This window comes from Lissotriton vulgaris, chromosome 3_1 (genome assembly GCF_964263255.1).
Source record: "Lissotriton vulgaris chromosome 3_1, aLisVul1.2, whole genome shotgun sequence".
NCBI classification, from domain to species: domain Eukaryota; kingdom Metazoa; phylum Chordata; class Amphibia; order Caudata; family Salamandridae; genus Lissotriton; species Lissotriton vulgaris.
The window spans coordinates 545,502,724-545,515,424 of NC_141689.1; the positions used below are offsets into that span (position 1 = coordinate 545,502,724).

The 12,701-nt window shown below is 45.7% G+C and overlaps 1 protein-coding gene across 1 annotated transcript in view; it reads right to left on the reverse strand.

Moving 5' to 3' along the window:
* BDP1 (BDP1 general transcription factor IIIB subunit) overlaps positions 1-12,701 on the reverse strand; it is a 1,412,545-nt gene that overhangs the window by 884,183 nt on the left and 515,661 nt on the right. Inside the window, exon 20 of the mRNA XM_086960808.1 lies at positions 3,561-3,741. Within this exon, the coding sequence (XP_086816934.1) occupies positions 3,561-3,741 (181 nt within the window). The remainder of the gene's footprint in view (positions 1-3,560; positions 3,742-12,701) is intronic.

The window sequence follows — 12,701 nt, forward strand, 5'->3', positions numbered from 1 at the left end:
TCACAGTGTAGTGATAGAACTGAAACAGGAATTAGACAAAATGGCTATTGTGGACAGTATTTATTTGAATATTGTTTGGCTCTGCGATTTTAATGTTAATATTTGCCCCCTGTCGATGACAAAAGTTTGTGGGTTTCAAAATGAAGAAGATAATGACTAGCAACACTTTGCTCATACCTCCTACGGTAACACTCTAAATGCAGTCCCAACAGAATTCGATCTGGATATTTTGCAGTGTGCCAAGGATGGGAGCAGGCTTGAGATCCCAACCTTTACAGGAAGGTCAGCACATAGTAGTATTGACCATGTTATTGTTTCTGCCAACATGGTGAACCTATGTTCTACACCGCAGGTTGTCGATTTGTTAATGAGGGACCATGACTCAAATATAATGGGACTGTATTTATGGTGCACAAGATAGTTGAATCATGTTCTGTTATGAATAACATCATTCCGTCCCGCCCCAATGGCACTAGAATTAAATGGAAAGGTGCCAACTCCTGTGAAATGTCAAAAACAATTGTACAGGCTTGTGGCAATGAAATAGAAGACAGTCTACTGGTCAGGACCGAACCAATCAAGATCTTGTCCAATTTCCTTACGATCAATGTATGTATCAATATATTATTAACTGTGACGTCATCCAGGAAACAAACACAGGCTAGGGGTTGGTTCGACCACTCATGTACAGTCTCTCTGAACCACTTGAAAACAGCACTCTCGAACAAACCAAGGTACAGTGCAGCAGTTTGTGCTCTTAGAGCAGAATATCATTTTAATTTAAAACGAAGGAAGAAGGAGCTTCAACAAGAGGCGTGGGACAACCTTGCACTTGCTGCTGAAACCTTTAACCCCTTCGCTGCTCATGACGAGCTCAGCTCGTCATGCAGTACACTGGTCGTGTGCTTAAGACGAGCTGAGCTCGTCATGAACAAATGGCACCAGGGATTTTCCAGCACAGGAGGGGAAAACCTCTAGCAGCCAAGGTGTTAATAATACATTATTCTAGGATACAGTGAATTCCAAACTTCTTAAAATTGAACCGGTCCCAGAACTTTTAATTCATGTGAGTAATGGGAGGCCTATTTTTCCAGTATTTTTAATCCTAGTTGTACATCCTTGGTAGATTTAAAAATTTAACACAATTGGCCTTTTATCCCGCTTGATATTACTTTGGATGAAGTTTTGTTAGGTATAGGTAATAGTAAAGGGGGAAAGCACCAGGTGCTGATGGTGTCCCTCTTAATGTATATAAATCCATACCTGAACTGTGGGGGCCCATACTCACAAGAGTTTTTAACGCTGCAGTAACCGAGGGTTGCCCGTCCTCATGGTGGGAATCTGTTATTATTCCCATCTACAAAAAAGGTGTAAAATCTGAAGCAAAAAATTACCGACCGATCTCCCTACTCGACTCCTCAGTAAAAATTATGAGTAGAGTTTTATTGTTAAGATTGGAGGAGTGGGTTTTGGATAATGATATTTTGGCACAGGCACAATTTAGTTTTAGAAAAGGGCTAGGTACGTTAGAACAGAGTATTTATTACCTTGGAACTTTTAATAGGAAAATATACTAAAGTTAAACAGGGTCTGCTTTCTTTATGCTTCGTGGATCTAAGCAGCGCATTTGATTTGGTGGATCATGGCGTCTTATGGCCTGTCATACTCAACCTTGGGGCCCCGAAACCCATTATTTATTTTTTGGCCAGGCTGTACGAAAACCTAGCAAAGAAAGTACGGTACGGCAGAAGGGTGAATGTACCCCCAATTTTAATGTAAAAGGCGGTATCCGCCAAGGCTGTATTTTAGCCCCATTGCTTTTTATGACTTTGTTTATTAATGAAGTTCATGCAGCACTTAAGATGATACAGGCAGACTCCCCATTAGTGGAGGGCAAGGATGCCATTCCTGCTTTACGCGGACGATGCCGTGCTTTTATCTAGAACACCGATAGGCCTCCAGAGGTTAATTGATGGGTTTGCCACTTTTATCAATAAGAGAAAGTTGTTGATAAACAAAACCAAAACCTTTACAATGGTATGTGGCCCGAAATATAAATGCCCGAAACCCTTCTTTATCGAAGGTAACAAAGTACAAAACGTGGACAACTTTTGTTATCATGGTATTTCCTCTTCTTCGGATGGGAAATGGAATCATGAAATGTCCCAGGTTCGGGCAAAACTGAGGAAGAGCATACACAGTGTTTTTAAATTTGCTACTAATTTGGGGGACCGCCGTATTAAAGACATGATTGACATCTATAAAGCCAGATGTACTTTGTTGCACTTTATGGGGCAGGGCTCTAGGGATACCAACCATGTCGTGATTTACAAGTGGAATAGAACTCTTTTTTAAAGAAGCTTTAATGTCTCCCGGTCTCAGTCTCCTCTGAACTTATTCACTGTGAGGTCGGTCTTAATTATTTGATGGACTTAATAGCTATGAGACCGCTTAAGTTATGGAGAACGTTATGGTTAAAAGAGGAGACTATTTTTAACAAGTCTATTATAAATGATTGTTTACGCTTGGATAAAATATTTAAAGATACCTTGGCTCAATTATTTAGCTAAATCTTATGGGGACATTTTTTCTCGAACTATTCTGGGAATGCACAATGAAACATCTGCTTTGTCAAAACAGGAGTTAAAGGGTACTTTCCTGTCCCATAAGAATGAACGTAGGAGGGAAATAGCAAGGAAACAAATCTCGTATCAGCATTATCATCTGCATATAGATACGGTGGGCTTCCAAGTATATCTTTCACTTGTCACGAGACCTTCCCATCGTTCTGTATTAACTGAAATGAGGCTAGGTCTTGTGCATCATCTGGTTGCGTTTCCTACGATGAAACAGCACTCTTTCCTTTTGCCCCTGTGATGGGATTACAAAACAGAGCGCCCTGCATTTTTTACTTTTATGTGACCTGTTTCTGTCTTTTAGAATTGTTTATCTTAAACCATTGTTTAAAAAGTAGGAAGTCAATACTATTAATGCTGCTATGACCCTACTTTTTGCACTTAAAGAAACGGAGATTTGTTTTTATACTGCTATATTTATTTTAAGTGCAATTAAGGCTAGAAAGAGTATGCTGTTCTAACGTAAATTTTAACCCCCATGATGTCTGGGCGTGAATCTATCGATTAGGCACCTTGCACTTTATATTTTGCACTTCTGAAGCCTACGTGACCTGGTCCTTTGATATTAGAATTATGTTATGCTGCTGCGAGTCTATTGTTCACACCAGGAGCTATGCTGTAATTTATGCACTTTATACTGCACTTTGTGAAGCCCCGGTGGACATCTATACCCAAACTATGTAAAGCTGCTATGTGTTCACTGTTTACATCAGGAGAACTGACGCAATGTACGATGTTTAAAGGAAATCAGTATTTCTACGTCTTTTTTAATATGCACGCCGACTTTTATTAACTGGTTTTTAACCTGTCATGTGTTTATACATTATGCTTTTATGGTTGTATGTCCTAACCGAATAAAGTTTATTTTGAATGGAATTGAAGTAACTTATCAACTATTTAATAAACTTAAACTGAACTACTCACATTTGAAGAGTCAGGAATCACCAAAACATCTTCTTGTTTCCTGGTTTCATTGTTCTTTTCAATCACTGGAATTTTCTTCCTTTCAGGAATCTTGTTAATGTTTGGTTTTGGCCTCTGGAGTCGTCCCCTTGTTGTAGATTTCAGTGGCTGCAGATTGTCTTCTTCTCTGAAACCAATTGACCTACACAATACCAACTTAGAATTAGTTACTTGGATACACTGTAGGCAAAAATGTATAGTGCTACACAATAGAGGTCAAAAGCAGCTTCTGCAAGGCAATGTGGGTAAGGACCATGAGCTGGTGTTCAAACGTTGAGGAGCCAATCTATCAATCTAGAAGATGTCCAAATAAACATGGTGTCATTGGTGGGAACACTTCAGCTAAATACCACATGAATATAGTTTGAGCCTGTGATGGTCATTCACAAACTTGCCAATAACCATTACATCATATCAACAAATGTAAAATCACTGTATCTGTTGGGTGAGATGCTTTATTTTTCATTTCTGTTTTTGATTATGTTTCTTCTCTTGTTTCTGCTCTAGTAAAAATCAGAACACACAGTTCTATAAAAAAACAAAGAATTACTAAAAGGAAATTTGCTATTACACACTCTTCTAAAATACTCTGAAATGTCTGCACACACCAATACTATCTACACTTTCCACAATACTTTCTTCATTCTTCACAACAGAAATTACATTTGAGTAACATGTTGTGAGTCTTGTATTTGCATTCTAGCTTTTCTTTTTCGAATTTGTAAAAAAAGAAAAAATAGTAATATTGCATAAACCAGCTACACATTTTGCCCATGAAATTATAATGATTTATATTCTGAAAAATGTACTTGTAAACTAAAAACGTTCTTAATTTTTTAGGCCAGTCTTTAAAACTGTTTTAGTTAGTTAAAATAGTTTTTTATTAAATGCTTTATAACTTTTAACAAGTTATGGGATTAATTAAAAAGTTCAGAATCGGGGGCGTTCAGGCTAAGATGGCAGCTGAGTAGGAAGCTGATTAGTGGAGCTCCACTCCACAGCGATGCGGTCTGCTAGTTGTGACACAGTGACAACTATGTGTGCCCACCTGAAGTGAGGAGCGTAATCCAGACTACCTACATCCACCCAAGTCAAGCAGAGTAGGATGATAAAAGCCACTCGAGGACCTCTCGAACACAAAAGTCTCAAGATGGGTGTGTTAATCTGGCAAGCACAAAGAGCAGCATGACCCTGGGAGGCTAACTGCAAGAATACTCAGAGGGCACCTGAGCATGTCCTTTAAGCATCACATACCAGATCACCACTGCCTGACCATGGACTAATGTTGACATAAAGCAGAGCCAAATAAGAAGTATGAGAGCAGCTTTGCTTGAGGGGCTTACAGAACAGGTGCAGAGCTGAAGATGCCAAGGAGTAAGGAGCAATGGGAGGGGGCAAGGATAATGGTACAGAGTTGGGCAAACACCACAGAAAACATGCAGAAGATCACCAATAAATATCCAAGTAATGGTGGTGAAGATGTTTTAGGGTCACCCCCCTACTTTCTCAAAAAAGCGAGCACCTTTCAGAGAAATGAAAATCTTAATGGAAATTATGAATTTGTGTATTAATACAAACAACCACATTCAGAGGACTCTGAGCACCCCAAAAGCAGAGCACAGTGACTACATGCAGGTGTGTTTGCAGCTCGATGGACAAAAGTCTATCCAGTCATTGGCACATAACATTAGTTTCTTTTAAGACACATTCTTGGGGGAGGAGTGTGGTCTACCCACTGCTCAAGATGGCTGCCTGGTAGAAGAGCTCTGCGGATCGGAGAAGCCTCAGGGTCTCGGCAAAGCCCTTGGAGTGCTGGAGACTCTGGCCAGGTCAGGTTGCTCTACCATGTGACCCTGGGCCATGTATCCCACGAGCACATCACAGATCCCCACCCCGCAGCATGGGATCTTTTCTCTAGAGGGCCTACCTCAGTGGAAGGGTGCAGCAGTGGCAGAGTGGACCGCGCAGCTCTGGCGCGGCCCAAACTATGCCGGTTGCAATTGCAACGTTGCCACAGCTTAATCGGTCTAGATCGGGGCCAATGAGGGCCCACAAATCAGGGGTGCAGCTAGAAACATCAGGCCTAACCGCAACAGACCGCTAGGACATGTAGATTTCAATGGCCAAGCAAGCAGAGCGGGAGCATCAGGTTCTGTAGCTGCTGGGGGTAATGAGACGCAGCGCCTATCCAACTGAGCGCCTCTCCCTACGCCAACATTTCATCTTGCTCAGGACCTTAACATCTGCTATGTGGTCGGCGCATTCCCCCCTCGGAGGCCAGAACCTGCTTCCAGAGGGGCAAGACAGCAAAGGGAAAACCTGCAGGGGACCTGCAGGCCTGCATTGGGGCAAGGACTGCGCGCCCAACCCCTCCTCGATCATCTGGCATGTGGCAGCATGGTGCCTGTGCTCCTTGGACGCCCTAGAGGAGCGAGAGATGGCACCCTGCTGCCCCAGGGGGCCAGAGAGGGGACCGTCTCAGGCCTGGCCCGAACCCTAGTGGAAATGACTGGCAATCCTGGTGAGGCCTCTTATCCTTCAAACCTCCTTATTGGAGCCTCCCCCTTCATACCCTGAGATCACACAAGGAAGACCATACTCCTGGGGTGCCCCTGGACCCTCTTTGGACCTTTTGGCCTTCCTGCCTCTGACTTATTCCTGGTCTTTCTTGTCCCACCTGCACCCATCATCCCTACCCCAGGGACTAAGCGCACCACTTCTCTCCCCCATCCCCCAAAGAAGACTGGAACCAGGGGTGCATCCACATCCTAGACATACAGTCATACCCTCTAGTACAGACTGGCTGGGATGAAGGTGCACCCCAGAGCCCTGAGGCCACGGCTGGTGACGACATACGGCTGGTGCTCACTGACCCAAGTGGATGCCGCCACTCCTGTACTTGGGACATCATGCACTGCAGGGCTCTGAGCCACAATGGACCCCCATCCCCCCTGGTAACGGAAAGGACTGTCTATCCATCAACTGAGAACCCTATAAGCTCTCCTGGTGAGTCAAGCTTCTCTAGTCCCACCCTCGAGTCCAGGGATGCCCACCGGCACGTAGACCCGCCAGCTGCTCCTAATGGAGGTTGTCTTGCAGCCCCGCCCCGGCTACAGCCCTTGTAGTATCCACTATACCCACCACTGCTTCATCCTGTCCTTCTCCGGATCCCAAGATGGATCACTTCCTCCAGGAGATCATTGCAGTGGGTCGCCACCTGGAGGGTATGGCCGCAAATATGTCAAACCTCATTACAGAATCAACGTCTATCCAGGCCGATATATATCGAGCTTCAACAAAAGGGTGGAGGGACTGGAGATCTGCCTATCAACGGTGGAGGACTGTCTCAATCGCCTCGAGGGCCGAGACACGGGCTCTGGCACCTGTGCAACAAACTCACTGGGAAAATCTCAATTTTTTCAGTTCCTAGAGCCCACCAGGGATTTCAATGCTCAGTGCTTCATTAGAGACCTCCTCCCTACCCTCACAGACCTGACCTTCTCCGCTCTATTAAAGATACAGAGAGCTGACCCCTTGGGCTACTTCCCCCCCATGACCACAGAGCGGGACGGTCCCCTTATTCGCTGCTTTTTCCACCTTTAACAGGTCCGACAGGGCCTGACTGTGGTCCACTCCCGCGGCTCGTATGACTCTGAGGGGCATGGCACCCGCATTTCTGCATATTTCTCCAGAGAGACCAACGACAAGAGGAAGGCCCTCCGACCCCAAGTGTGAAAGTTGGACATCAAATTGGGCCTCTTCGAACGAGCGCATATATGGATCACAAAGGATGGCAGAACTAGGGGCTTCCTTAAACTAGGAGACCAGGGCTCGTTTCAAAAGGGCCTCATGGATCAGGGGATGGACACAGAGTCTGCGGAGGCACAGGCTGTGCTCAACTTGTCATGCGACCTGCCCTTGGTGAGTGAGAGCCAGCTGCCTCCATCGAGACAGGTTGCAGGACCACTTAAATCAGGCTCGCCAGAGGACTGAGGCGGCTACCTCTTCATCCCGGCTGCTGCTTTTCTAATTTGCCAGCTGCACTATTGGACATTCGGCGCCCTCTTGATGGATGGCTGAGTATCTCCTTACTGTCTGAATGTCTGTCTCCTGCACTACTGCTCTTCTGTGTCTTGCTATTTTTTGCCATGTTTTGCTGTTTATTGCCAATGTCGCAACTGATGCTACCCCAGCACGCATCATGTTTAGTTGACATCCCTTGAGAAGGGATTTGGCCTGTTGCCCCCATTACTCAGCCCATTCTCCCCTTGTCCCTTCCCTTTACCATCCTCCAAACTTCCCCTCCACTCCAGGGCCACCAGTTAGGTCCTCCAGGGCCCCCAACTGCGTCCCTTCCCCGCATGGTGCCAGAGCTCTACCACACCGGGATCCGGGGGCCCTGTGTTCCTGGCCTCCCCACTGCAATAACTCCCCCAATTCTCCTCTCCACCCCTGCTTCCCTGGCTAGGTCCAGTTGGACTCACAGGGGAATGGTAGATCCGAGGAATGTTGGGGATACCTAAACCCCAACCCCCAGATCCTCCCAGGAAGGGGGGACCACAGCTACCCTACTGTCCTGGTTGCCTTTCTTTCATGTCCCCGACCCCCCAGCCTATGGCGCTGCGCAGGTTTTTAGATTTAGATCTGTGGTGCACAGTTCCCAGCTTGCATTGAGCGCAAGACCTCAGGTCCTAAAACACCATATAGTCAGATGCCACATAAGTTAGCAACATATAGCCAATCAGAACAAAGCACACACAGTAAGCAAGCACTCCCCAAGCCAGACATCTGGAGATGTTACCCATTGGCCGCATTGTGTCCAAACAAGGTCGAGGCCCACCTGTATTATTCATTAGACTATTATTTATGACTCCAAAGGCAGCAACTTACATTCCTCACCATACAAGGATCGGCAGAAATATTTTATTGCCTATGATGAACTATTGATTGATTGTAAAGTGAGACAGTCTCCAGAACCTATGTCAGCAACTGATCTCCAGGTTGCAATATTTAGTTAAACGAATTGTTCCTGTTTTGCTAAACTCCTCTTGTTTTTTCAAGGTATTTCATGTTCAAGCAACATTCTGGTAAGCCACCATTGGAGCCGATTGATAACTCTAACCCGACTGCAGCCAAATGAAGGGGACTCTACCAGATGGATTTACATCTGACCATTAAGGAAGGTGATCAGACTCTGTAATTTACTGGAAGTTCTGCTGAATACGTTGGGCGGAGGTCCATTTTGAAGCAGCTGTCACAGAGGTTAAGAGACTACATCAGAACCTAATTTTAAAGCATTTGGCATATGGCAAACTAGGGAGAAGCGTAAAAAGATAAACTGAGCGCCCTGCCAATGACAGAATCTGGCATATTACCTATTTTATATGTCCTAGCTAAGTAGTCGTAAGGCAGCCTCATAAGCATTCCAGCGGAAGTCACCTTTTTTCAATAGTAGGCAAGCTAGGAAAGGGGAATATTTATACTATAATCCTTTACGGCTCCCAGGACGCTATTTTTTGTGATAGAGCTTACCTAATCGGGTGGAGTTGGCACCTCAATCCTATATTTTTTAGTCTAAAATGGTTTCTTAACACTGTTGGTATCTCAAAAGAGTGAGAGGTGTTAGTCTCTTGGGCCACTGGGCATTACACATATTGTACGCTTGGCCCCTGGGCATGATATAGGGTGTGATTCGACATCTAAGGAAAAAGATTTGGAACTAGGAAGCTAGCTGTAACTTGTGTGTGGACAAGAGGGACCTGTGGTTCTCGAGATATCCCTTTTTCCGTATCTATAACCATTACCTTTATCACAGAGCTGATATTGGCAGACTATCAGGCTCACTTAGTACAGTGAACAGCGCACAGCTTTACCTGGTCATAGGATAGCATGCGCTAGGAGCAAGCTAAGAGATTTTAGGCAAAGGAATAATATGTTTTCGGTCAGCTTTTTGTTGAATTGGTAATGTACATATCATGTTCTGGTGCTACTATTTACTGCAAATTGAATATAGTTGTTATCATGCAGCTACTGTCCTAAGGTTTCATGTTTTGCCATCTATGTTTTTATACTTCGTATGAGGGTGTTGTTATTCATTAGAAACTACATTTTGAGGAAAGTTGACATTGTGTAGATAATCTTTCATTGCAACGTTTTCACCTTTTTTGCAACCCTTCATATGCATTTTCATCTGTGTTTTTAAATGTTCATATTGAACTGTTTGATGCATCGGTAGATGGCGCCGATCTCATAGTATGTAAAACTGTATAAGTGCACCACGTACGTATTTCGGCAAGACTAGAGTAAAACAAAGACTGCCAAAAAAATCGAAAAGCATATGTATCCAAGAAATCACTAGAATTATCAGTGACTAAACCCTTCCCTGCTGCTGCGACAGAGGCCCTCCCGAAGAAGTAGCCTGATTGGAGGACAGATAGCCATGCTCAGCAACTCAGGATACAAGACTCTCCTTGCCCAATCCGGAGCCACAAGGATGACTAGGGCCCGGTTGTTCCTAATCTTCTTGAGAACTCTGGGCAGGAGTGATATGAGCGGAAAAGTCCACAGGAGGCCTGAGCTCCACTCAAGATGAAAAACGTCCCCGGGCGAGAGCCAACTTGTAAACTTCAGCACAGAACTACTGACACCGCACGTTCTTGTCGGTGGCTAACAGATGTCAGCGAGGCTCTCCTACTTGCTGAAAGACCATTCCCCCCCTCTAGTTGGAGATGCCCTTCATGATCCGCTAGGCATCTTAGCTGAGTTTGTCTGCTGGTGTGCTCAGAGAATCCGCCAGATGCTGAATCACCAGGGATATGCCCTGCTGTTCTAGCCACATCCAGAGGTGTAGCGCCTCTTGACAAAGGGCCCAAGGCCGCACCCCGCCCAACTTACTGCAGTACTGCATGCTGGTGGTGTTGTCCGTGAATACTTGCATTAACCTTCCCTGAATGGTGGGTAGAAAGGCTTTCAATGACAATCGGGTCGCTTTGAGCTCCAACACATTGAAGTGGAGTCCGGATTCCGACAAAGAACAGAATCCCCTGATCTCCACCTCTCCCAGGTGGCCGCCCATCTGAGGAGTGACGCATCTGTCACTACTGTCAGATCAGGGTTGAGGAAAGCAGAGGGGCCTGCTGCTGACCCAATTTCGCTTGGTGAGCCACCACTGCAAGTCCTTTGCAGCTGCCTCAGAGATCTGGACCATGTAAGAGATTCATCGAATGCTGCACCCACTGGAACTTCAGGTCCCACTGCAGAGCCTGCATATGCCAATGGGCATATGTCACAAGCAGGATGCAGGAGGTCATGAGGCCCAGCAGCCTGGGAGTCAGTTCCACTGAAATCCAGTATAGAGGCTGAAATCAGTATCATAGACTGAATATCTTGGAATTGCCATTCTGGAGGATAGGTCGGACACTGCACCATGTCCAGAACAGCTCTGATGAAAGGGAGCACCTGTGAGGGAGTCAGGTGTGACTTGTGCACGTTCATAAAGTACCCCAGCGAATGCAGGAGACCCACCGTAGTCTTCTGGTGCGCTGGTGAGGCCAAAACGGAGCATAGAGAACTGAAAGTGCTCATGGCCGAGCATGGACCACAGGTAAAGCCTGTGGTCAGGCCCAATGGGAATGTGGAAGTATGCATCTTGCAAGTCTAACGTTACCATCTAGTCTCCCGGATTCAGGGCAGACAGGACTGTAATAAAGAGTGAACATCTTGAATTTCTCCTTCTTTAGGAAGAAATTGAGAGATCGCAGGCCGAGGATCGGACGAAGGCTGTCCTCTTTCTTTAGCACCTGAAAGTAGCAGGAATAGCAACCAGGACCTACTTCTGCCATCAGCACTCTCTCTATGGCTCCTTTGGCCAAAAGAGCCATCACTTCCTGGCAGAGAAGGGATAGATGGTCCTCCGTCAGCCTGTCATTTTTTATTTTATTTTATTTTAAAAGTTTTATATAGCGCTGGCTAGACCTGGAGGTATCAGAGCGCTTTACATGAGCATCAGATCATAGTTACAGGTTACATCGTTACAAAGGTTACACAATTATTAGATCATGGCAACATAGTTACTTGTAAGGTCGAGATAAACAATAAGCACAAATACGTAAGGGGAAAAGAAGGCAAGGTGAGAGATTCAGGGGAGGGGGGTTGGAGATGGGGAAGTAGACCGATACTTAAGGCGGAAAAGAGGAGGGGAGGGTGAGAGACGCAGCATGGGGAGAGTAGGGGAAGGGTGACGGGGACACAAACCTGTAGACGAGTCAAGGCAACGTCCAAAGTCCAGTAAGCTGTGATCCCAGGAGAAGTGGTATTCCTTCACTATCTCTATTGCGAGAGGCTCCCTTTACGCAATGGACTCTCTCAGAGGGGTCTCTGAGACTCCAAGGCCTACATACTGGATCCTTCCCCAAAAAAGGGGGGAAGGAGTGCTATGGCAAGGGGTACCATACCATACCTCAAGTGTGAGTGGCTCCCTTGGCGCAGTGGACTCACTCAGCGGGTTCGCTGAGACTCAAAAGTATAAATATTGGATCTTTCCCCAGCAAGGGGAGAAGGAGTGCTTAGTCAAAGGGCACAAAGGACAGGAGGTAGGCAGAGTAGCAGGCAAGGGGAGAGATTCAAGGGAGAGAGGATAGGAGCTAGGGAAGAGACAATAAGGAGAGACGAAAAGAAGTCTGCCTAAAGACCGACTGGGTAGGTGATGACCAAGGAGGGAATCCACGGCCCATCTCCCCTATAGCTAAACCAAGTAGCTCCATCGGGCATCAGACAAAATAGTTCAGTCTCAAAACATTGAGAGAGGAGGGAGGGAGAGACATAAATAGAGGGAGGATGCGGTAGGAGATGACAGGAGAGACGAAAGGAAGTGCAACAATGTGGTTCAACAATATACCAGAAGAAGATCAACAAGTAAACATGAAATCAAACAATCAGCAATACAATTAGGGGAGGAGAGAAAGGAGAGAGAAAGTAGTGGGGCGTAGGGGAGGAGGGAAAGTGAGGATAAGGGAAGAGACAACCGTAGAGACGAAAGGAATTCTGTCTAAAGACCGACTGGGTAGGTGACGACCAAGGAGGGAATCCACGGCCCATCTCCCC